General features: G+C 39.0%; 1 protein-coding gene across 1 annotated transcript in view; it reads left to right on the top strand.

Annotated features, from left to right (window-relative positions):
* The window catches only part of LOC122791184 (calpain-13-like), a 1,289,367-nt gene that overhangs the window by 140,402 nt on the left and 1,121,675 nt on the right, over nt 1–27,290 (top strand). The window contains exon 2 of the mRNA XM_044058898.1: nt 16,925–17,177. Coding sequence (XP_043914833.1) covers nt 16,925–17,177 — 253 coding nt within the window. The remainder of the gene's footprint in view (nt 1–16,924; nt 17,178–27,290) is intronic.

Below are 27,290 nucleotides of genomic sequence, written 5' to 3'. Positions count from 1 at the left end.
TTGTCCCTGCATGTTGATGATGTTGCGGGACATGCTGGAGATATGTGATGACATCAACCATAATTTAAAAACTTGAAAATAAAATGAAAAAAAATAAGAATTAAAGGGGCCACTCAGAAATTCATGGCACCCATTATTTTGCCCTCAAAACTGGTAAATGCTGAGGAATTATGTATGGTTGAGAGGTATGCTGTTACCTGCCTCTTCATCATCGCCAGGGGCTCAAACCCTCTCAGTTAGCCATTCTGGGTTATCAAAGCTGAATAAATGCTCCTATAAGGCCTTTAGAGCTCCCCGGAGCCCATGGCAAAGTCTTCAAATGCCTTTGATATGAACTTGTCGGATCCAAGTCCCACTTTTTCCCCATTGGATCTAAGGCGCTCCTCATATCTGACAGGCACCACTACTGTGACTGCCTCTCCCAGGCCATCCTTTTCCACCTTGGATTCAAAGACCTCAGATCTGAGTGTTAGGACTCAAACTCTGGAGTTTGCCATCAGGGCAGTTTCCCCAATGTTGCTCTCAAAGCTTCTTCAAACATCTTCCAGACATTCTAGACCTGCATCAGTTGCCTCCTCTAGGTCCACCAGGAGTCTATCTGGTGTTGATATGTACAGCATGATGTGGAGGGTCCTTAAAGCTCAAATCCAGATGGGGGTGTTGTCAGCTCTTTCCCCATTAGGATCCACTAGTGTCCCCACTACTTTGATTCAGTCTCCTTTTCTGATACAATCAGTAATTTCAGAGCCCCAGGATCCTAGCTACCCAAGACAGCTGGCGTCAGATTCAAGGAAGCTCCCTTCCTCGATGCCAACAACTATACTGACCAGCTCTGCTCTGATTTTGTTGGATCAGAGTGGTTCTTGGATCCAGGATATCTGCATTGAATCTGGGGGAGGGGTTCGGTTCTGATCTTCTTGGATCTGACATTCTTCGATCTGTCCCTTCATCTTGGCACTTTGGCCCTCAACCGATTCTGGCTGGAGACCACAGATCACCCGTCCATGCTTCTTTAATGGTTTCAGCTTCAAGGGAGATGGGGGGAGTTTCTCCTGTTCTATCAGCTTTCCAGATTGTTGAAAAGGCTTTCTGTGTTCAAATAGAACCAACCTCTTTTGCCTTTGATCCTCCCCTTCATCCATCTCTGTATCTCAGTACTGAGCTTATCATCTCTGTCCAGGGTCAACCTGCCTCAAGGAGCCTCTAAGTTTTTCCCCAAAGGAAGGCTCCCGTTCTTCTGATACCTCTCCTGAACACCCCACAGAGGAGGTTCCTTGAAAAAGTGCAAAAGGAGGCACATTGACTCCCCAGTGGAGTCACTCACAGAAGACACAGACTTTGATGAGGGAGAAGGATCCTCACGATCAACATGTGATGATGTCTACCTTGGAAACATCTTGGAGATTCTTAGGCAGAAAGGAGGCTGGTTAGCCCAACCTCCTTCTTCTGAAGAGTCTGTGTTCTTGGAAACTTTCAGGGTCTATGTCTTGGGTAACCCCCCCCCCCCCAGCAGACAGACTCGTTGACTTAGTTTCCCACTGGGCTTGGAAGGAGCTAGACATTATTGAGCCAATTCCTAAATGTCCAGAGAAATTTCTTGTTTCGCCCAAAGACAGAATTCATTGGTCCAAAGGTACCCTTGTTGATGCCATTGTTGCGGCAGCAGCCACCAAGAAGAAGATAACAGAACAGAGCTCTTCTGTCAATCTGCCGAACAGAGAGTCTTGAGTGATAGGTCTGGTAAGTGCATTTATGCCTCAGCTACATTTACACTGAGATTTTAAATTACTTGGCACATTTCACTCATTTGCAGAGATAGTTGGTCAAGGACCTGTCCAACTCTCTTACAGAGACTATGTTGGATGAGAACTTCTCCCAAATTGGCTACTGTTGCTTCTGTGACTAAGTCTTCCATAAGGTTCATCTCCCTTTCAGCTGAGGGTACCTTAAGGGCAGGTGGCTCAGGTATTGCAGTCAGAAGACATGCCTTGATTAGGCTTTGTGACTTTACGAAATCTTTCAAGGCATCCTTTGTCAATGCCCCCTTCAATGGCTCATCCTCATTTGGGCTAGCTATCAAAGAGATTCTAAACCACAGCAAGCAGAAAGGAAAGACCCTGTCTGCTGTTGGGATGAAGTTTTCTACCCCTCAGCGCACCTTTTCCAGGAATCAGTGAGGTGTTAAGAAGATGTGGTTTCAATAGTCTCTGGATCTTTTCAGGATCAATGCAGGGATTCTTCCTTCATTAGCAGAGGAGGAAGTTTCAATGGTAGACATTACCTTAGAGGCAGCAGGGGTCTGCAGAATCAGGACTTTAGAGAACCATTCTCTGACAAGCCCTATCAGCACTCCTGAAGTACTGCCCAGCTGTCCATCTCTGGAGGCAGTTGGGGGGTCATTCTTCCCTGCATCTAGATGCCTGGACCAATGTGACATCAAATACCTGGGTGCTAAGCATAATATCCAGAGTTTATTACATTCCCTTTTCCCTTACACTTCCAGTGGAACAAAAAAAATCCCTGACATACCACCCAGTTAGAGGAAATGTGCAGTACTGGAAATACAAAAACTGCTGCAAAAAAAGAGTCATCCAAGAGGTTCCAAATGAGCAAAGAGGATTTGGAACTAGCTCCTGCTTCTTTTTAGTGCTAAAGAAAATCGAGACCTAAGATCCATTCTATATCTGAGAAGTCTAAATCAATACGTAAAGAAGTCTAAGTTCTGGATGGTTACACTTCAGTCCAACCTACCGCTGTTGTGCAAGGACAACTTGATGTGCTTGATAGACCTTCAGGATACTTACTATCATGTCAAAAAAGACAGATGCTCCAGAAGTCATTTGTGCTTTAGACTGGGAGCCAGTCATTACCAATTAAGAGTTCTACTCTTTGAACTCACCACAGCCCCCAGGGTGTTAACCAAATGCATTGCAGTAGTGGCAGCTCACCTTAGAGTGAAAGGATTCCAGGTGTTTCCATATTTGGAGGACTGGCTTCTACCTGCCTCAATCTAGCATCAACTACTTCAGGCCAGGGACTATTTGTACCAGATCTTCAGCTCTGTGGGCATTACCATAAATATTATCAAATCAAACCTGTCCCCTCTTTAGAACTTGGAATTCAGCTAAGCCTTTGTAAATACAATGCATCAGATAGCTTCTCTGTCTGCTCATTGCATAATATCCTTGAGAAACCAGGTACAGGACATAACTTTCTTTACTGTCTCCTCCAGTGAGACTCATTCTTCAAGCTCTAGGCTCTATGTCTGCTGTCATCGTCCTAGTACCCTTAGCAAGATTATTCACTCGAGTCCTCCAATGGACCTTGGCTGTTCAGAGGTCTATTCTTTACCAGCAATTATCTGTTCCTATCAAGTTAACTCCAATTTATAAATGACATTTTCAATGATGGATTCATTCAGATGACCTGTTCCCAGACAGGCCATTCTTTCTTCCTTCCTCCACAGCCAAAGTGACCATGGATGCTTCCCAAGTAGGATGGGGGGCATTTCGAGGGAAAGATGGTCCAAGGATCATGGTCTTACATGGAGTCCAGATTGCAAATATCCAAGAGATGAGAGCAGTTCTTCTAACATTGCAAACCTTTCAAGACAGCCTCCCCTTTGGGACAATTGCAATACATACCGACAACATGTCAGTAGTCTGGCATATCAACAAATAAGGAGGAACCCATTCTTACCCATTATGCAGAGAGGCTATGAGGGTCAGGAAATGGGATATTTCTTCAGATCACTTCTTTCTAGTTGCAACCCATATACCATGGAAAACCAAAGTTCTAGCAGACAAACTAAGCAAGTCCATTCTGACCCCTCACAAATGGTCCCTCAATAAGTCAGTGGCGAATTTGATGTGGTGACAGCAAGTTTGGCCCCACCCCTTTGCTTCTCCCCAAAACAAGTGCAGCAAGTACTTAGCTCTGACCCCCTTTTGGAGGATTCCCCAATGGATGCTCTAGTTCACGATTGGCCCTCCAGTCTTCTTTATACCTCTCCACCTCTACAATTGACTCTGATGTTTCTGCAGACAGCCAGAAGGCTGAAGAGTAAACTAATCCTCATTGCCCCCTACTAGACTCATCAGATATAGTTCCCCTTTCTTTGGTCTCACATGAAATATCCCCCATGGATTCTGGAGGCCAGACAGAACCTACTCCCTCATCCATCAACATCTCAATCTACACACCCTCAAACTGACCACTTGGTATCTCCAGTTCCAGTAATTCTACAAAGGTCCAGGCTTGCTTCCCCTGTTCAAGACATAGTTTAGATTCCGAAAAAGCTTCTACTAAAAAAGTGCACCAAAGCAAATGAAAAAGATTTACCATTTGGGCTTCCAATGAGAATAGCAATCCTTTCTCAGCCCCAATTTTAGCAATTCTTCCCTTTCTTACTTCTCTGTTCAAGGAAGGGGCTAGTTTTTCCACTATAAAACTTCAGCTGGCAGCCATTTCCAGTTTTCATGCTGGAGATGCTTCTGGCTCCCTTGCTACGTCTAAATTATGTAAGGGTTTCATGAAAGGGATTTTTATGCTTAGACCCCCAATAAAAGATCCTACTCCTCTGTGGGATCTAACTGTTATTCTTCAAGGACTAACTCAAAAACACTTTGAACCTTTTTGATAGCTGTCACATCAGCAAGAAGAATTTCTGAACTTCAGGCATTATCATTGAAACCACCTTAAATCATTTGTCATAAAGATAGAGTATTTTTCCATACCAATCCTTCAATCCATCTTTTATGCCTAAGGTAGCCACAGAGACTAATATTAACCAGTCTATACAGTTGCCAGTCTTCTTCCAAATTTTTCTAACAAGGGCGAATATATTTTGCATCTGCTTGATGTTCATACACAACTGTGGTTCTACCTTCATAGAGCAAAACAGTGCAGAAAGTCTGATCAACTATTTTTTTCTTTCTCACCAAACCATCTAGATCAAGCAGTCTCCAAAGTTACATTGGCTAAATGGATTACTGATTGTATTTCACTAATTTATTCAAAAAATGGATTGAACTTGCCTCACCCTCCTAAAGCCCATTCTACTAGATCTATGGCTATATCATCTGTTTTCAGAGCATCAATTGATGATATTTGTCATGCAGCCAGTTAGTGAAAGACTCATACCTTTCTGACACATTATAAACTGGACATTGTCCCCAAAAGTAGACCTTCTTTTGGTTTGAGAGTGCTCAGGCATATGCTTCCTTGAGGCCACCCAAGAGTACCATAGCTGGGGACTCTGATTCAATAGTGAGGAAGAATGAAAAGGACAACATCAGATTTATAAGTTATGTATTTACCATAACTTGGCATCTGTGTTGTCCATTTTCATTCTTCTTTACCTTCCCTCCCAGCCATCTCCCAGCCTATTGGCTCCTAGAGGACCTATTGGATTTATAGGAGCATTTATTATCCTGGTTTGAGCCTCTGACTTCTTTCTGTCTAAACCTTTTTCTTTATCCGGTAGGCAATAAAGCAGCAAACCTGATCTGAGGAAGCTACAGAGAGTCTAGGGCATTATGGGCAGAGGAGGAGCTTGAGACTGGGATCCAAGTCTGAAAAATGTAGCCGAGTCGGATCTGAGGGTTGGATCCGTAACTCAGTAGTGTGAAAGAATGAAAATGGGCAACACAGATGCCAAGTTATGGTAAGTACATAACTTTTTATTACAATATTACAACTCGCACTGTGCATTGTCCAGGCAAATGTGATTGTAATTCTACTCAGGTGGTTTATGTGGCCACTTGTGATAATTGTTTGGCATTTTATGTAAGAAAGATGAATTGTAAATTAAAGGATTATATGAGGGAATACCTCTATGATATTAAAAAAACATAATCCTACAAGTGCCTTGTATAAACATTCCATTGAGTGTTTGAATTTCAAAAAAATTTAAATTTTTTGTTACAGATCGTGTTTGCAGATCTGTAAGAGGGGGTGACAGTGACAATAAGCTAGAAATGAAGGAACTGATTGGTCAACTGAGATTAAATGAATGTCACCCCTCCCGGGCTTAATAATTCACTGTCTGCTGTTAGTATTTTAAAGGACAGGGTGAACGCGTTAAGCTGATTCATTCCAAATAGTGGCCAGTTTTATTAGCATGGATTTTTTACGATGGGAACAGGTTGTATTTAGTTGTTTTATTTTATATAATAATATAAAATATTATATTTTAAATAAGCACTTTCAAGTTTTTATCAATGTAGTTATTACAGTTTGTTTTATAAATATTTTTACTTTTATTTGCCTTGATGGTAAAATTATTTTAGACAGGTCAGAACTGTTTTACAATTGATATCACTGTGACTTTAAGGTTCCACATTTTTCTATGACTTAGTTCCTTGTTTGGTCTTTACCCAATAGGTGATGTTATTTTCCATTAGATGAAATCTGACTGCTTAATGAGTTTTTTAAAGGAACTTGGATCTACATTGTTTCAAACTCTCATGAAGTCCCATTTGTAATGGATGAAGGTGCTCAGTTTTACTTTGTTATTTTGTGGTCTCTTTGAATAAAAGTCCCATTTGTAATGGATGAAAGTGCTCAGTTTTACTTTATTTTGTGGTCTCTTTGAATAAACTTTGTGTTTTAACAAAGGAGCCATTTGGTTAATGTCACATCCTCAAAATGGTTGTTGTTCTTCACGTCCTAGCTGGAGTTTTTGAGTTGGTTACCGGTTTTCAGCTGAAAATGTTTGTAGCCTCTTTACTGTTTTACATTTTTCACCATAATTTAATTCCATCTACTCATAACAGACTTTCATATAGCAAAACAAGAGTTGGTATGTCTTTCTAAAGGAATGCACTCATTTCTCCACCACAGATAGGACTGGGTATACCCTGCTAGGGCAGATATGTGATATCTAGGATTGTTTGTGTTCAAATACCATGCACTGCAGCATTTTTCATTACAGTTCAGATACCTTCCTACCTCCCAGGTAGTGAGCATATAGAAATATGTACCAATAAATACAATAATAACTGTGGCTGAGAGATAACCAAGGCGTCTTAATATTCCATTCATATGCTGGTCGCTGAAATATAAATCCACCATGCAAGTAACGAACCAAAAAGATGTAAAAGTCCACCATGTAAAAAACGAAAAAAGGCTGTTTATTACTTAAAATGTTTATTGTATTTACTGGTCTGTATTCAGCGGGCAGAGAGAAATTTACACCGTTGGAGACGCATGTTTATATATTGATCATATAGATATATGTGTATTGCAAATCTCAGCAGTGACCACAACATGTATTGCCTCAAGATGGAAGTTGCCAGAACTCTTAGCAGTTGGGTTATTCATAAAACAAAAGCTGTGGTCAAAGTCAAAGTTACATGTGTGTGTCAATAAACATGTCAACTAAATAACAGAGTGAGCTGCGTCTAGCCACTATATAAGGTTACATGAACTTAGTATATTCCCAAATTAAGGTCCAATACATAATGCCTTCCTAGTATATGCTTTCATCATTTTATAGTTGCTGCTATATTTTGATAAATATGTTCAGGTTTTCTTTGTTTTCCTAAACATTGTTTGTTTTTATTGTTTTACATTGCTTGAATAACACCACTGTTTTCCGGTTACTCTTCTTGTAAATAAAATTGTTTAAAAATGGAACATATCCCCAGAAGTACAGATGTACATACACATAAATGAGAATGTGATGTGGAGTGTAATCTAAGCCCAGTCTGTTACCATGTGCACAATCCAGGAGTTGACAGACATGATTGGCATCATGGAAGAAGCTGCTTAGGAATACCATGACACACCTGTTTATGCCTCTAGTGGCCAAGTCAGCCTGTATTGTCTACATTTTAAGAATGATGCCACACCACAGCCACAGATATGATAGAAATGTATAGGCTAACTTACAGACAGATGTGCCATGTGTATCTGCATCAACCTGAGGAAGCTGGGTATACTAGCTGCAGCTGTGGCTAAGGAAGCTGGCACCTAGCAGTGTGGCTGATCTATAGTTCTTCTTCATCATACCACATGGCCACACCATGCTTCCAGCATGGGACACTAGACTGAGATAAGTGAATGACAGCTAGCTGTTCTGGCCTTACAAAAGCATCCTGAGCTAGAGAACTTCCAGTTACTGAGACAATTCCATACAATAATGCCTTATAACAGAACACTCTGAAAGGCACCCTGGAAGACAGTCATGGAACACCTCTAGGGACACCCTGAGGGACACCTTGCTATGTACTATATAACACAGTTCATGCAACGCCCAATGGAACAATCCACATGCACTCCACACATCTGCAAAGAGGTATGTGTTCAAACCTTATCTGTATGTCGTGTGTGCTCCCCTGTGTATGCTCCCTGTTATTATGCCATATACTCATTACCTTTGCAAATAATAATGGCTAAGATGTATTGACACCTTTTCATCTCTGATGCTGTGTAATGATGTCTGTTGTGTAAATAGACCATACACTGTACTGAGTAGCCTGCACTGGTTTCTGCATGGCATATTCAATACTGTATGGATTGCTGTATGTGCTGTAATAATGCAGATGTCTGTATCAAACATTGCCTCTTTGCCTGTGTAATAAACACACACACATTAAGTTATGTATCTAGGAAGGGAAGTTATCCATCTCTGCCATCATCTTCCTCAACACTATCACTCTCATAACCTGATGAAGGTGTCTGTGATGTTGAATGTTGGACTGCACCTTATTATCTGATTAAAGCTTGCTTTCTTAAATTCATAGTGTACAGCATAATATGGACAAAAAAAAAATTGCTGATCTTGTCAGGAGAGCACTGCAGTATCCCTCATGAGATGTCAAATATGTACCTCATTACTGCAGTATACCCTTGTTAGTCAATGTAAAAGCACTGGGGCAGATTGGTTAAGGATAACACATTCCATGTTGTCCTTTGGAACACACGAGCCACGCAGTCCTTAGGGTGAAACATGTGGGCAATACTTGTCACAGTTGTCGAATAGTAGACCATGGTCACACCACTGCTGATCTTTGATCTGCTAGTCTATTAAACCTTGACAGGCTACGATCAGTAATCACTGTGGATGTTGCTACTCTGCTTGCCTGCTTAACAATGGTCTCTGTATTTCCTGAATTATATATAGTTGGTTCAAAGAAACTAAACCTACTACCAAACCTTGCTTTTCTGTAGGCTGGTATGTTTCTACATGCTGCACTCACTTTAACTTCCACATTAATGTAAAGCAACTTTGATTCAGACTACTTTAAATTTTCATACATGTCAATCACTCATTGTATGCATTACTTCCATCCTGACTGCATTGAATATAAGTAAGATAAAGCACCAAAAGACACTGAAAAAAACACTGTTGAAACAAATATCAGAACGTGGAAATGCCTCAATAAAACATCAAATTGCAGTAAACAGTAATACAAACATTGCTGCAAGCCTTAAAATTATTCTTCCAGGTAGAACCACAAATTTATTAACACAAAAAATTAGCACTTTCGTCGCTTGACCATGAAGAAACTTCATCAGCTAAAAATCACACAGCACAACTTCCTTTTTATACAAAGCAGTAACAGGAAGTAGAAAATTAAAGCAACAAAACCTTTGTGTGCAATATATGTAAATCAAGAATAGTAGGTCACATTTACATAGCCTTAAAAGCAAAAAAATATATAAAACCTTATAATACTTTCAAGATATAAGAATATACATCTCTTATGTTTGTATATGTAAATGTCATATACAGTTATAGAGTTACAGCACAATGGCACTAAATATATAGACTCAACTGATATTGCCAACATCCTGGCAGATAGGTTCAGTGCTAACTTTACCCCCCTCACACCCCCTAAAGAGCCCATCTCTATATCAGAAGAATGCAAAGTTCCTGTAATCACATCTGCACAGGTAAAAACCACACTCTCCAAAGCCAAGAACACAGCATCCATGGGACCAGACAACATCCCAGGTGGCGTTCTACATGAACTACAGAACTAACTGGCACCCCACCTAAATACCATGTTCAATCATAGCCTCAACTCAGGCTTTGTGCCTGCTGAATGGTGCACAGCAATGGTTATCCCACTCCACAAGGGGGAGCCACCACGGACCCCGGGAACTACCGACCCATTAGCCTGACGAGCCTGGTCTGCAAGGCCATGGAACGTATCATCATGGAACTTATAAACAAAGACACTGGTAATCTCCAAACTCTGGACCCCACCCAGTTCAGGTTTGTAAAAGGCAGATCATGTCTCCTAAACCTGATAGACTTCTTTGAAGTAGTCACCAAAACTGTAGACAAGGGTAAGGTGGTTCACACAGCCTATCTAGATCTTTCCAAGGCTTTCGAAACCATCCCCAACTCTGGAATTATAGATAAACTCACTAAACTAGGTATAAATTCCTATGTCACAAGATAGGTTGCCAATTGGATCACTGACAGAACCCACACTGTGAAAGTAGCTGACTCCAAATCTGACTTCAGACCAGTGACAAGTGGAGCACCACAGGTTTCAATCCTGGGTCCTCTCCTGTTGGGTATCTACTTGAAGTACAAGCTAACACAGAAGGCCTTTGGCTAATGAAGTTTGCAGATGACTGCAAAGTAGGAGCCATAATCTAAACTCCTAATGATGTGGTCATCCTACAAAAGGGTCTCACTGAGACAGATGCCTAGTGTCAAAGCCATGGCCTCAAGTTCAATGCCAAAAAGTGCATTGTTATCCCCTTTGGTAAAAACTCTGTACCCATGAACTACAACATAGGCGATAGTATACTTAACACTGAAAGTGTGATAAGAGACCTTGAGACACAGGTGGACAGTAGTCTCTCCTTTGATAATCACATCACCACAGTAGTCAGGAAATCCTTCTACGTGGCACACCTCATCACAAAAGGTTTCTCATCCAGAAAAAAAGAGGTCATTGTTCCCCTCTACTCATCACTCATTAGACCCATTATAGAGTACAATGCCCCTTTTGGTATGTACCTCACAAGACATCTACAACAACTGGAAAGGTTGCAGAAATACCTCACAAAGAGGATTACCAGCCTCAAACAGATGCCCTACGCAGACCGTCTCAAAAAACTCCAGCTTTACTCCGTTGCATATCGCCTACTCAGAGGTGATCTCTGCCTAACATACAATGCTATGTCAAACCTAGAGCTGTTGGACATACTCCACTTAAAGAAATCTCAATCCCTCCAAGCTACATGATCTAGGGACCTAAACCTTGTCACCACAATAAACAGAACATGCCGGAGGGATAGATTCCTGTCACAGAGACTTCCCATATTCTGGAATAAACTACCTATCTACATCAAACAAAGCTCCTCATTAGCACTCTTCAAGAAAAATCTTGATGATTGGATGGGAAATAAGAAATTCACCCCGGGGATCACCTCTGTGGCTCTGCTCGACAGTGGCACAGGAAAATAATTTTCTTGGGTGGCAAAAGCCAGGATACCTTTTTGGCTGGGCTCGTATAGGCCCCAGGGCTGATAGCCTAGCACCTACCTATGAACCTATATATAAAGACATCTAAAACAAATAAATAAGTATTTTATATATAAATATATATAAATATATATTTTATATATATATATATATATATATATATATATATATATATATATGTGTGTGTGTATGTATGTATGTATGGGTCCCCTTCACATTGTCGACACTTCAAAATGCCAAATTTCATATGGCCAAGATCATATGATCGACATTTGAAATGCCGACAATGCCGAACCGGCATCTCCATACAGTGCGGAATGGAAAGATTTCCATTACTGCACTGCAGTGCGATCACGGAGTTGGTATATTTAAGTTATAGGGGGGTGGGGGCCGCAGGGGACTTGCCTTCCTCATAGCAGTGCTTAGGTAAATGTTTGTAGGTTTTTAGTTTTGTTTTTCATATGTTCGACATTTCAAATGTCAATTATATGGTTTCGGCCATATGAAATAGAAGAATTAGATACATATATATATATATATATATATATATATATATATATATATATATATATACATATATACATCTAATTACATACTGCTACTCATTAGTACTACTACATTGAACAGTATCCCCCTCCTATCTCTCTATCAACCCCTACCTCCTTTCTATATTTTATCTTTTTCCTTCACTATGCCCATAATTTACATGCCAAGACACATAAATCTGATTCTCTTATTTGTAGTTCTACCTACTCTATCTGTACCCTACATACTTTCCTTCTAAGTACACCTAAATCATACTGAATTTCACCATCGCTTAAAACAAATAGCACTACTAACTCAGCTAGCCTCCCAAAACCACATTAACATAACATCTTCATCAATCTATCTTCTGCCAAAGTATCATAGATTAGCCCATATTACTTATCTCCAAGCCAGAAAGTCACAAAACATTTTCTATAAATTCCTAAAGCTTATACACAATCTTCAACAACACCTTCTACTACATGGTGACATTCATACCAACCCAGGCACAAACAACAAGGTCCCCACAGACCCCCAGCTATCACATCCCTCCACCCCTTACACCCCCACTAGTACCCCTAATTCTCTCCTCATAGCGCATCTCAACATACGTAGCTTAAACAATAAAATTGGCCAGCTACATGCTTTGTTCGACATACATTCATTTGACATCCTATGTCTAACAGAAACATGGCTCAAACCTGTAACCCAGGACAGTGAAATCACCCCACCAGGATATAATATTTTGAGATTAGACTGTATAACCAAAAAGAGTGGGGGGGGGGTGGCAATACTGTACAAATCAGAGTTACACAATACTTCACTAGATGTTCAACTACCTTCAGATAGTAATGCTGAAATCCTTATTTCTAAGCTTCAGATCAATGCCAGCAAATCCATCTACATAAGATGCTCCTACCTATCTCCAGGCAATAACATCAATACCCTTGAAAGTACGCTCAGCTGGCTTTCTACGTACTTCCCACATGAAACCATAGGACTTGGTGATGTTAATATAGACTGGAATAGCTGCACTTCTGCCAAACCAGCTACCCATAAAACCTATATGGCTTTTCCCAAACAATCACCACCCCCACCAGAATCCATAAACCCAGTAACAAAGAAAGCACCTTAGACTGGATCTTAGTAAATGGCCATCCCCTCTCATATAAAGCAGGTACCCTTCTTGATGACATTAGTGACCACTCACTTACTTATATAATTAGACAAAAGACCTTTATTCCCAACCAAACCATCTTTAGAACTACCCGGAACAATAAAAATTTTAACCCAGTAAGCTTCCAAGCAGAACTTAAGGCTTGTGATTGGTCACCCCTAAAACACCTCCTTCTTGAGGAAGCAGTGTCATACTTTACCTCTAAATTCTGACAAATCCTGGAATACCATGCCCCCACTCACTCTCTTAGAACTAGGAGCAAAACTGCTCCATGGCTCACAAAATAGACTAGGCTTAAAATCTTACTGAGAAACAAAATCTGGGCCAAATGGAGAACTAATAAAAACCCAGCTGATCATCAAAACTTTAAACAGCTGAGGAATGCCACTAAAAAGCAATACTTCTTGACAAAAAAACTTTTACTTTAAACTCCAGCAAACTCATCAACATAAACCACAAAGTTTCTGGTCAGGTATTAATAGACTCCTACACCCAGGACACTCCAAGACACCAACCCCATCAGGTTTTACACTCCCAGCCAGATTGCTGATGCTTTCAATACCTTTTTTTACTGAAACCGTCCAATCTCTAGCAAATTTCCTACCACCTGTTAGCTCAAATTTGCCTTCCTCCTTAACTAGTTTACCTCCTACATTTCATTTACAACCAGTTGCAACATCCCTCATCTACACCCTACTTCAAAAACTTAAACCATGCACACCTTCAGCTGATCTGCTACCAGCTGAATACGTGCAAATTTCAGCAAAAGTACTTGCCTATCCCATTTCCATCCTAATAAATAGAACCATCACTGAGGGTTCCATTCCCTCTCTCTGGAAAATCTCCCATATTATCCCACTACATAAGGGTGGTAACTCAACCGAACTCTCAAACTTTCGCCCCATAGCCTTACTCTCTCCTTTAGCTAAAATCATGGAAAATGCATCCACCGGCAACTACTTGATCACCTTCTCCAAAATAACTTACTAGCTGACTGTCAGCATGGTTTTAGGCCATTCCATAGCACTTCCACTGCCTCTTATCCTTTTCTGACTGCATTAACAAAAATCATAATAACAACATGCTTTCCTCTGAGCTCTTTATCGACCTCTCTAAAGCATTCAATATGGTTAACCATCAGTTACTTATAAATATGCTTAAATTGCTTTCACTAGACACACAGGCAGTACAATGGTTCAAGTCCTACTTAGAAAATAGACAACAAGCTGTCCTTTGGGACAATAACCTATCCACACATCTCCCTATTACCCTTGGTGTCCCTCAAGGCTCTATCCTGGGACCTCTCCTTTTCTCTGTCTTCATTAACGATCCAAATGTAAACCTTCCTCAAGCCACCTGCATACAATATGCAGATGACTCCACATTAATTTGTGCTGCTTCTTCTTCAGCTGAACTCCAATCCATCACCCAAAAAGTATTTAACTTAGTAGAAAACTGGTTCCTTCAACACTGCATCGTCCTAAACCCCCCAAAAAACTAAACTATTACTGTTCACTCCTACACAAAAGTCATCCCCAATAGATCTCACAGTTATATCCAACAATGGTACTGTCATATCACCTGACCCAACCATCAAACTCTTAGGTGTAATAATTGACCACAACCTTAACTTTGACTCACACATTAACTCAACCATTAAATCAGTAAATAGAAAACTAGGTTCCCTTTACAGAATTAAAACTTTCCTTACTCCTGTAGCCAGAACTACCATTGCCCACACCCATCTTATCTCCACCCTCCTATATGCCTCTCCCATTTATAATAATCTATCCAAAAGCAACCTCAATGAACTGGCAACCTCCTATAACAACATTGCCAGATCTGCCACTGGCTCCCCATTTAGAACCCGCCATTGTCAAAATCTTAAACAGCTAGGATGGCTGGAACTGCAAACTCAGCTTCAGTTTCAGCAACTTACCATTACGCACAAGATTTTGTATCATCCTAGTAATACTACAATACTCTATAGCCTTATCACCCCCTACAAAAATCTTACAACCCTTCGCTCGGCTGATAAATTACTAGTAGACATCCATAAGTCCAGCAATGAAGCAGGTAACTCTCTTTTTTCTAACTCTGTGGGGAAAACCTGGAACAGGCTTCCCAGTGAACTATCATCTCTTTCTTCAATAACACATTTCAAAAAGCAACTAAAAATACTCCTTAAAACACAATGGCTATGCCCATGTACTAACCCAGACTAATACTCTCCTTTCTTTCCATGTCCTCATCTCTCGCTATTGCTGCTCTCTTTGTGTACCTCTCTCCCAGATCTCAGATAGTGGGATCAGTAAGCGTCCTTAATTCTGCTTCTAGCCTTGCCTTTCTGGGAAAATACCTTTGAGTATAAACCTGCATAACAATCATTCTGCTGTAAGCACGTGTCTACTATGTATATATTTGCTACTTTTTTCACTTGGCATGTAGAATTTGGAAGCTAACTAAAATCATTTTTAACTAGATTTTTCTTAGTTATCTCTTAGAGTGATATTACTTGCTAGTCATCTACGTGATGAATATCAATCTCTCTACTGTGTGAATATGTTTCTACCTTATAATTACTTGTTCCTATCTCTTTCTCTCTTAATATAATGCTAACTTATCATAAATCAGATACCCATGTAAATTGTTTTCTAGTCCATTGTTGTTGTGTACTTTGATGTTAATCATTATTATTCTTTTGCATTTTATTAGCTTAATGGAGCTTATCTCCCTGGGCCTCTACTGAAAATGGACATGTATCCAATTGGACTAGCCCGGTCAACAAATGTAAAATAAACAAATAAATTACATATATATATATATATATCTATATATATATATATCTATATATATAAATATATATGTATGTGTGTGTGTTTGTGTGTGTATAAAGAAAATAAGCCCCCCCCCCAAAAAAAAAAAAATCATCTCACCAAAGCTTTAAGTTTTAAAACACTGGTTAAAGAATCCTGCTCATTAAAAAAAAAAAAAAAAAAAACGTAAAGCTTTGGGGACTTGTTTTCTTTATGTATGTAAATGTGACCTACTATTCTTGATTTACATATATCGGACAAGAAGATTTTTTTTAATGGGTGTGTGTTGCTTTAATGTTCTACTTATTGAGGCCTTTTCACGGTCTCGTGTTTGTTTCAATGCATTAAATATAAAGTCAAAATTATCTGTACAAACCATGTATTCGAGTTACTAACACCCTGTATCAGTCTGATGGCTGTGCAAATGTCCCTTGTATATTAGGTAGGTAGTTTCGAAACCTAAGCCAATGCTTCTACATAAATATGAAAAACAACAACAACAGGACAACGCAAATAATAACAGCAATTATTATTATTATTATTATTATTATTATTACTATAGGACAAGCACAACAACAGTTGTACTATTTCCCCGTCATTTTAGATTGGTAGTTTGGGTTCAAGCTCCAGTTAGAGCACTATTTTTCCTTTTACATTGCATTACCTTACTATATAGCACAGAACAGCCCCTATATAGCACAGAACAGCCAAAGTTCTAAAACCTCTATAGGCAGCAGAACATTTCAGTTCCTTTCTCTGGTGCCAGACAACTGAGCAGTGCAATACATAATTCATGAAAGGATGGGGACCGAGTCATTTGCACAGTGTCTTTAGAATACCATACTGCTAAGAGATAATGAAAATAATTTTAAATAATATAATGTGATAAATCATTCAAATCATAACTGGAATTTTACAGTATAAAATTATTTTTTATTTACTTTATATTTACAGATCTGGAAAGTCAATGCCTTTTCCAGGAATTTGCCAAAAAATTGTGCCGAGCTGGCAAACTAATATGACTAGCGACATTAAAAACCCAGTGCCATTTAACAACCAGGATTTCAACCACCTTAAAAAAACATGTCTGCAGAATCTCAGTTTGTTTGAAGACGAAACATTCCCAGCAAATATGGCCTCGATTGGCAACAATGTAGCAGTATTAACAGCTGACCAGCTCAAAAAAGTGGTATGGAAGCGACCACATGTAAGTAACAGTATATTGTGTGTTTTATCTGACTTATTTATATAGTTATATGTTAATGAAGATGCTTTTTAATTTAAAGGCTAATTATATAATGCTAATCAATTGTTTATCAGAGTTGTTTGGGGAATTCTTAATAATAGTATTGGTTTAAAATGTTTATCTTTTAGTGAAAAACTTATAATTGCTGCCTATTAATACATTTCATCAGCTTTATAGGTAGCTTTTTGGATGAGATTTCTGTTACAGTTAACGAATATTGGTAAAACTCCCACAGAAGCCTTGGTGACTGTAGGGAAGAATGCTAATCCCCTTGTAAAGGGAAATAACGAGATCCCATAATCATACAAGGATATGACTAGCATGCTTAATTTTAGCTCAACAATACAGTGAGTTGCTTGCATTAGAATTTATCTCAAGTAAAATGAAAGGAACCGTTCACCTTTGAGGAGGCAATTGAGATGCCCTCAGCAAAATCCAGATACATAGATTTTCTAGATGTGATATGGATGAATGAGTGGATGGTGTTTAATGTTACAGTGTGAATGACTTTGCGACTGTTTACAAAGAAGTGGTGAGTTTGAATTATTAGCAGATTAAAGAATGCATCAGACATAACGTACATGTTATGGATATAGGGGTAATTCAGTTGCTGGATAAATTAGTGCCGGTAGCTTATCTAGCAGGCAAGGTAGGAAAAGTGATTTTTATCTTCATCAAGGTCTATGTTTTTTTCTCATTAACCCTGTTTCCAAACATTCTGTAAACTATCCTTATATTTTGAATTTGCAGATTAAGGTTTCAAGTTTTCAACACCTATTAATTGTGAGTATTGCAGCAGGTATTCTGTCTAAAATATACACACATCGAGTTAATGTGAGCTTTTATCAATGCCGAATGTTGGCTTGCAAAGCACTGCTAGTGTTGCATTAGGGTGCTGTGGTGGGTATAGAGGATGGTGTGACAAAGAAACATAAACAGCCCTCAATGTTTGATAAGCATATGGTGTAAAACTTCATGGCATAGTTAATAAATCACTATGTAGAAGATATATGACCTGTAATGCAGTTATGGACAGTACACTATAAAGTCAGTACAGTCTTTAGATATTGTAGTGAATTGGTTACACGCACAGCACAGTGCTGCTCATGATAAAAACAGATCTGGATAGAAAGCTAATTTTACTGTAGAGCATGAACCACAGAACTCTGACATCCAGAAGAGGATAAACTAGTTAACACCTTCCCTAGAAAGAGACCCAATCATAACAGTACTTGGAGGGAGTACCCCCCCACAAAAGCTTTATTAATTGGGTTTTGTGCAAGGCACTAACAGTGGACAATGCTAGCTGGCAAAGAATAGTGACAGTAGAGAAACAGCTTTGCTTATGCCTGCTGTCCATGACTCTCAACTGTCTCTGAGTTTGTCTAATACGTTTGCTCTGACTGTTCTAAATTTTTTGAATTTCTAGTAAATCAGTAAGTATTATAGTTAATCAATATTGCCAGACTTTAGAGTTTGAAATTGTTTGTTCAGAAAATGCATACTGATATAAAACCTGTTGTACTAACTTGTAAGTGAATAAGAGTGATATTTAAGCACTATCCCTGATTCTGATCCTTTTTCCTTAATTATTTTTGTACTTGTCCAGAATTCTTAGGCAAAGAACTGGGAAGGTTGCCGCTGCCTGTTTGACTGTGCTAAGTGCTTTACAGTGTTTCGTTGCTGGTTAAACCCTTTTGTTTTCCAACAGTTTTTTTTCTACAACTGATAGTATATAGATAAATAAATCTCCATTCACTACAACGAATTATGGCTGGGTCACTGCTCGTAACCATTTACTATGCATTCTCCACACGGATGCCAAATTGTACTTCTTCAGGTTGGCTCTCAAGGTGAATTTTTGGTGCCCTGGTTTTGTATCCATTATAAGTCATTATGATCAGACACCCGATCATAATCCCCTATGATATAAACAAAAAGAATGTGTCACATTATTTGACACGTTTACAAAATATCAATTGTTGCACTCACTGTGTATTGGGGAGTAACATACAGCAAAAAAAAAAAATAAATAAATAAATAATAATATGTTTTTGGATTAAGCATTTAATGCTCCATACACCTGTTAGCAAAAATGGATTCTGCTAACAATATTAAGAGTTTTAGAAAATATAGTGAACATACCTGCAAGCTTTGTTTCCAGATAATGTCACTGTTAAAATTAAGCTGATTCTTAGCAGCACCTGTTTATATAGGATGGTCTCATGCTGAATAGATATCCAAGATGCTAAAACCAATTCATCCACAAGCAGCAGTTCCTGCTAACCCTAAAACCAACGAGTAAGGAAAATATTCTCCAAATACTATACCATAACAGTTCATTACAAATACTATACCATAACAGTTCATTACAAATACCATACCATAACAGTTCATTAACCCTTTCAATCTTTAGCATGCTATATTAACAGGAAAACAGCTGCTATTTTAAATGCCCAGTGTGAAACAGGTGCTAGACTATATGGATGTGGGAGCTGTTGTTGCCCCTAAGAAGGGGAAAGGATTCTACTCATGACTGTACCTTGTACCCAAGAAGAAGGAGAGCAGACGGAGGCCAGTTCTGTAACTTTCCAACTTTAAAAAGTATATGACAGTAAATAAAATCAAGATGCTTGCCCCAGATAAAGGAGGATGTCTTCCTAGTTACAACATACATGAAGAATGCTTTCCTGTATGTATCCATTCAGAAAGTACACAGTTCCTTGTGGATGAGTGGGTATCTTGCATTAGCAGCTCACAATCTTGCTTTCTGGTCTGTCTACTGTGCCAGAATCTTTCCCATCTGGGTAGAACCTCTCTTCTCTGACCAAATGCTGAAATATATCTAAATTTACACTTATTCAGACAACTATTTGATTCAGGACTGTTACACAGATGTGTTACAAAAGGTTCATACATACCCCAGCCAGTGTTTTTTCTATGAATTAAAGCAAGTGGGAGCCTAGGCATAGTCCTGTTTACATCACAGAAAAATATTCAGGTACATATGTTTTATTTTAATCAAGGACTACTTGTCAAAAGACAGGGCCACTAATGTTCACTCAATCAGTTAGAACCAGGATCTTTATTTGCCCTTTCACCTATCCTACTCATTCTCAAAATATTGCCAAATGCAGGAAAGGGTAAAGCAGGGTTCATCCTAGTTATATCCCTACTGTCCACAGCTGACATGTGTCTCCCAGATGAAGCAAATTACTTAAAATGATTAGAGAAGAAACAAGAGTCCTTTCCATACTTTGAAAACAGTAGGAAAGGACCTTTTTTACATTGCAACTTCAATGGACCAAAGCAAATGGCTTTGAAGACTGCTGGTTAATCCATTATGTCACCTTTTTCTCTCATTAGGCAATCTGTAACTTATAAAAGGCAGGAAATTCCATGAAGAAATCCTATCTGTTCAAGCAGTACAGATATTAGCACTCATGTTGGGAGAAACATTTTAATCTACCAGTCTGGGCTTTCCCTCATCTCCTGTATTAGCCTTGGAATGATTTGCTCAAAGTGCATCCTATTCTCCATGACAGTGAAGATGTCTGTCATCTCCAGTTGTTTACAGCTGTAACTCCTTACTAAGTGTTGCTGTGAACCTGATTCCGATGATGCACATCACGGGTACAACAAGAATCATTGCTGCTGCCTGCGACTTGTTAGAACTGTAACCGTTTTGCTCTTGGATACTGCCAGCACAGTGAGTAGGAACATCCATACACACCATCTCCAAGTATCACAAGGAATATGTCCAGTCAATGAGGAGGAACTTCCATACACACTATCTCCATGTATCACAAGAAGTACATCCAGTCAATGAATAGGTGTGGTTTTGCCTCTGCAGTACTTCAGGAATGGTGTTTTTTTCCCACTATGGTTTGGCGTCCAGGATCTATATTTCTTAGTACACTAACATTTGTCCTCTGGATGAACACAGTACAGCTGTAGATGTTTGAAAAGTAGAATCATTGCTTAATAGGAAATTCCACTCCTCTTTCCTTTTTCTGAATAGCCCTGTATTTCTGGGCATAATCGTTTCTCTCCATTTCTGTCAAGGCTTAAAGACCTTGTGTTTATAGTAAAGGTGCAGTTTTTGTGGTGCATTTTTTTGTTCTTTATCTTCTTCAAAGTTACATAAGCTGTGAATTATTCTGATAAATGCAAGACTATACGAGATATCTTTTTCTATGTTGAGGCAATCAATAAGCTAGATAGGTGCTTGTATGTGTTCATTTATTTATCCATTCATTCATACATGCATTCATTTATTCATAGTTTATGTCTTTAACTAGGTAAAGTCAATAGTTACATGTTCCTCTTTTCATAGGTGACCAGTGAGCACTATCTGTTTCAGTTACTGGCTCAGAGTTGCACATTAGGCAGCTGGAGACTGAGGGAGTCAAACCTAGGAATACAAAAGGAAGTTTATTAACAATTCTAAGCTTTCTTATTTTTATTGAGCTTGGTAGGGGAGATATAGGACAGCCATTGTGTAGGATGTAACCCTGCACCGTAACTGTTGATGTTTGCCTGCTCTACATATTTGGTTAGAAGACTGACACCAATTACGTCTATATCCCATTTATTTTATAAATGTACTGTAGCAATTATCATAATTTTGAACATTTACAGTTATGATGAGTACCCTCACAGTAGACTTCCAAAGTTAGAGGACTGGGACACTACTGTTCATTTCTAAAGGGAAGAAGCAATTCACACTGGTAAATATTTATGGATTTGTATGACCATTATATTTTTGCACAGGAAGGTGACAGTACCTTCAGAGAACTGAATATTAGAGTGCAGACAATGGTAAGAAAGCTTCAGTATTTAAGTATAAATATGGTTAGTAACATCAGTCTCTCAGGAAATTCTGACCTTTGAACTACATAGACAGTTGCTGAGCTTACATTTTGCAGCTCATTGAAATGGAAAATTGGAATCCTACTTTAGTAGAAGTCTTTATTATAGAATGATCCAGAAGAAACACTAATAGGAGTTCTACTAAAACTATCATTGCGTGTAGCAGTAATATCAGTAATAGATGTAATGCTCAAAGAAGGGTCAACATTAAAAAGTGATTTGGGAAGTTCTGCAGTGTGATAATTTGTGCCCCACCCAAAAATCATCTGATTAATGAAAGAGAAAGCTTGCTTCTTGTGTAAGTTAATCACTTCTAGGCACTAGCCAATTCCTTTGTATAAGTTTGTAAAATGTCTGCATTGAAGCTATCAGGAGAGAATGTAGTTCTGCAACAAGACGAGGCCTTATCATTTTTAGATATTTTTTCTTTTTAAATTCCATGGTGAAATATTTATGTCAAGGAACATTATCAATGGCTCTCACAAACTTAGCATGAAATGAAGCCAAACCATGAAACTCTATCAGTGCCATCATTATCACCATCATCATCACCATCATCATCATCATCTTTATTTGGCAAAGTTACCAGTGCTGGCCAATTACTGTTATCAATCAACTTGACAAAAAGCTTTGTGTATAAATCTGGAGTAATCTCTGTTAGCAATATGTCAAACTGCAGTGAGAGATTATGAATGATTCCATTTATAGAAGGATGGAGGTTGCTGTCTAAAAGCAGCATTAGATTATATTTACAAGTTTTTGTCTATCTGTGAATACTACAAATGATCAGTTCTACCACCATACAACAGGGGTTAGCGGTGCCCTTTATAGACACAAATGCCTTGAAACTCAATTTTTCCTTAGACATCTGTCAGTAGAACCCTCCCAAGCTTCCCTACTGAACTTCAGGTGCACTGAGCAACACTGTCAAGCTTATCATCCATAGCCTTCAATAGAACAAGCACCTTTATTAGTCCTAGCACAAAAACTGGTAAAACTAACCTACTCCCTTCCCTAACAGCACATATGGAAAAAACCTGCTATAATGGCTGGGCAGTCTCCCATCATTTCACTGGCCAGTTTGATTGACATGGACATCCTGAGGCAACGTTTTAATTTCCTCATGTATACTGACAAATACTTACTCCTAAAACAAACAAATTACACTGTGAATTTGGAATCAATTCTCTCATGTAATAACCAGATATCAAACAAGTTATCAGCACATACACTTCACCTCTCACACAAAATAAGGTCATGACACATAAACCCAGATATGTGGAGGTACTCACTAGAAGCCTGCCAAAAGATTGGATACCTCCCAAACGTTGCGATGCAAATAGAAACCCCTACACATAATAACACATACACTGGTGCTTCAGCAAATAAGCCCCTTAAGGGAAAACATCTCAAAACATAATGTCTTGGTCATAAGTGACTCCATAGTGAGACACACAGCTGTCCCCCTCACCAGGCTGGACAAGGAGAAGGTCACGGCCACCTGTCTGTCACATGCCAGGATCATTCAAATCACACATGCACTCAAGACACTAGACAGCAACTACTGTTATGTCTCTGTCATAGTATATGTTGGGTGAATGACTTGAGACATACCTCTCTGGACTATATGAAGAGAGACATTACTGAACTCTCATATTATGTGTCCCAGGCAGGTATGATCCTAGCCCTAAGCAGCATTCTACCTTCACCCAGGATGAAGCCACAATATAAACAAAAAATGATTGTCTTCAACAAATGGCCTAGCTTGTGGTATCAGTCCAGGAGGATCCAGTATCTGTCAACCTGGGAAGACATGGTCAACAGGCCACACTGTTTTGCCAGAGTTGGTTTGCACTTGTGTCTTCTAGGTTTTCGGATACTGGCAAAGCTGCTTGCCTCCCCCATAGTGCCTTTTTTGGGCAATGTTAAAACAACAACATTTCTGTCATAAATTCCACTCGAGACAAACTGAAAGTTCTGCAGCTTAATGCAAGGAGTCTAAACATGAAACTGCACTCCCTCAAAGCATTCCTCACCTTGGAAGATGCTGATGTCTGTGTAGTCACTGAGATATGGTTCAAGGCCACGGAGAGCACCCTGGCCGTGCAAGGCTACAATGCCTTCCACATGTTCAGACCACAAAATGAGTGTGAATGAATCAAAGGTGGAGGTGTATCCATCTTCATTAAAGACAAGTACACCTCAAGACTGGTTAAACAGTATGACACTCTCGAACTACTCCATGTCCCACTAACTGCAGGAATACCCTAACACATCATTACTAGCTATAGGTCCCCCACCATGAATCAAGAGAAGCACACTGCCTACCTGGAATTACTGGAGTAATTTGCCATACGACCCAACACCTTAGTTATGGGAGATTTCAACAATCCTTCCATCGACTGGGTGACATACATGAGCATGAACATGCTCTCCCAGAGGTTCCTGGACTTTGTCAATACAAATGCTCTGGAACAGATATTCTGCATCCCCACAAGGGCTGAAATATCCTAGACATAGTACTCACCAACATGGTGGTGGTTCACTGCACTCCCTACAGTGTGATGACCTCCATGGTAAGGTCGGACCATAAATCAGTGTCATTTGAAGTAACTATTGAACCTGTCATCACTACAGGAGCAAAAAAAATAAAAAACTTTTCCAAGGCAAACTACAGTCTACTAAGCAGTGGAAAAAAAAGTTTTATACCCTCTGCAATCACCAACAACAATGACTCCTATTTAGAGGTCTACACAAATGCCCTCTATAAACACTTAAGCAACTGTATTGACTCAGCTGTACCTGACCGGATTAAAACCAGGTCCTCCCGAAAAAAAAAACAAGCCACCCTGGTGGAACTCAAGTATAAACAGGTTATATAACAAAAGGAAGAAACTGATGTCTAAGAACAAGAGGGAACTGACAGACCATGGAAAGAATCATCATGTACCTTATTAACAAGGACTCTATGTGTGTGTGTGTGTGTGTGTGTGTGTGTGTGTGTGTGTGTGTGTGTGTGTGTGTGTGTGTGTGTGTGTGTGTGTGCGTGTGTGTGTATTACACTGTCATTTTGGACTGCCTGTTTTCATCTGAAATGGCAACAGAATTCATGTTGTGATACTTCTCCCATAATGATAACAACATGCAATGCAGTTTAATAACAGGCCTAAACCTTTTTTCTGTTACAGTAGTGCAGTAGAAAGCATGATAACTAAAGGAAATAAAAGAGGACCTGTGAATCAGGAGTAGTGTGTACTAATTAAAGAAGGCATTTCTTTAAGCAAAGAAGGATAGCAAGAAAACAAAACAGGAGAAGATGATCAAGTAGGAAGTCTTTAGAACAGTAGCAGAGGATGGGAGAAGCAGATACAGTTAATAAAATGTGAAAAGGGGAGGATACATACAGCAAAGAGACATAAGATTCATACAAAAAAGAACATATAAAACAAGGCTTGCACAGACAAAGTAAGAAATTCTATGACAAGTTTTCCTGGTGTAGATAAGACAAGGAACAAAAGAAACAGAGAACTGAATCTGCACTTCTTCATAGAACGGATGTCAACAAAACAAGAGGGAAAGAACAGAGATATAATAACACATTAGATAAGGAATATAGAGAGATGGCACCAGTGGTAATATTTAAAACTATATATGTGACAGAACTATCAAGTATCGGCACTTAAATATACAGGAAACAGAATGAGAGACCTCGATGATGAATATGAAAAGGAGGTTGCACATATTTTGTAAATACTTTATTATTAGATTATAAATATTATCATTTGAATAATACCAACAAAGACTCCCAGCATTTAAAAAATCATTAGATTCATGTTTACTAATGAAGGTGTAACACATGGCAGTACAGGGAATTCCACAAGTCAGAAAGTTAAGAAAGGATCAAGTTTTTTAAAATCTACCTTTGGAATTCCATCCTGATTCAATGCCTTCTGTGGAAGAGAAAAAGGCATCTCTTTTGAGAAGTGAATAGTCACCTTGGTTATTAATGTCTAAGCCTAACTGTCCAGAAGCAGTAATGGATCGATTCTAAAGACAGTAATGGTTTGATTCTAAGACAATCATCATTTAATTACAAAGAAACGAATGCAAAACAGCTGTTATAACTAAATAGAGGAACACATTGTCAGGTCATCATCTAGATAACAAACATTTAACTAACTAATTGGGTAGTATTTAGAAACAATTAAAGCAATGCATTATACAAATTATCATTGTTAGTGATAATGCACAAGACAGGGATGTAACATGATCGCACTACTGGGAGAATAGTGCAGTATGTCCTGCATGCAAATGACTGTCAATATGCAGGTGAGAGCCATCGTATATCTAAAGGAAATCAAACATAGTAAAACAGGGATGTAAGATGATCACACTACTGGGAGAATAGTGCAGTATGCCCTGCATGCAAATGACCACATAATAATGCAAATGAGTATCAATGTGCAGGTTAGAGCCATCATATATCCAGAATAAATCAAACATAGCTGTATGATTTGTGAAATATGTAAAATTATTGTGATGAGTCACAGCAATCAGTTAGTCTAAATGTTGGGAATTTTAAGTGCACAGGAGTACCTACTGTAATAAGATGTTAGGAGCAGAATCAACAGTAGATGACCAGCAGATGATACTGGCTGCCTTAAGTGCCAGTGTACATGATATTACATGCCTTAAGTGCCAGTGCACATGATATTATAAGCCTTACGTGCCAGTGCACATGATACTACATGCCTTAAGCACCAGTGCACATGATATTACATGCCTTAAGTACCAGTCAACATGGTATTACAATCCTTAAGTGCCAGTGCACATGATATTACATGCCTTAAGTGCCAGTGCACATGATATTACATGCCTTAAGTACCAGTACACATGATATTACAAGCCTTAAGTGCCAGCGCACATGATATTACAGGCCTTAAGTGCCAGTGCACATGATATTACATGCCTTAAGTACCAGTGCACATGATATTACATGCCTTAAGTGCCAGTGCACATGATATTATATGCCTTAAGTGCCAGTGCACATGATATTACATGCCTTAAGTGCCAGTGCACATGACATTACATGCCTTAAGTGCCAGTGCACATGACATTACATGCCTTAAGTGCCAGTGTACATGACATTACATGCCTTAAGTGCCAGTGCACATGATATTACACGCCTTAACCTCTCCTCTG

Source organism: Protopterus annectens, chromosome 1.part2, assembly GCF_019279795.1.
Source record: "Protopterus annectens isolate FY-2018-M chromosome 1.part2, PAN1.0, whole genome shotgun sequence".
Taxonomy (NCBI): Eukaryota; Metazoa; Chordata; order Ceratodontiformes; family Protopteridae; genus Protopterus; species Protopterus annectens.
Note: the sequence above shows the minus strand (reverse complement) of the source record. Positions and strands in the feature narration are given on the sequence as shown.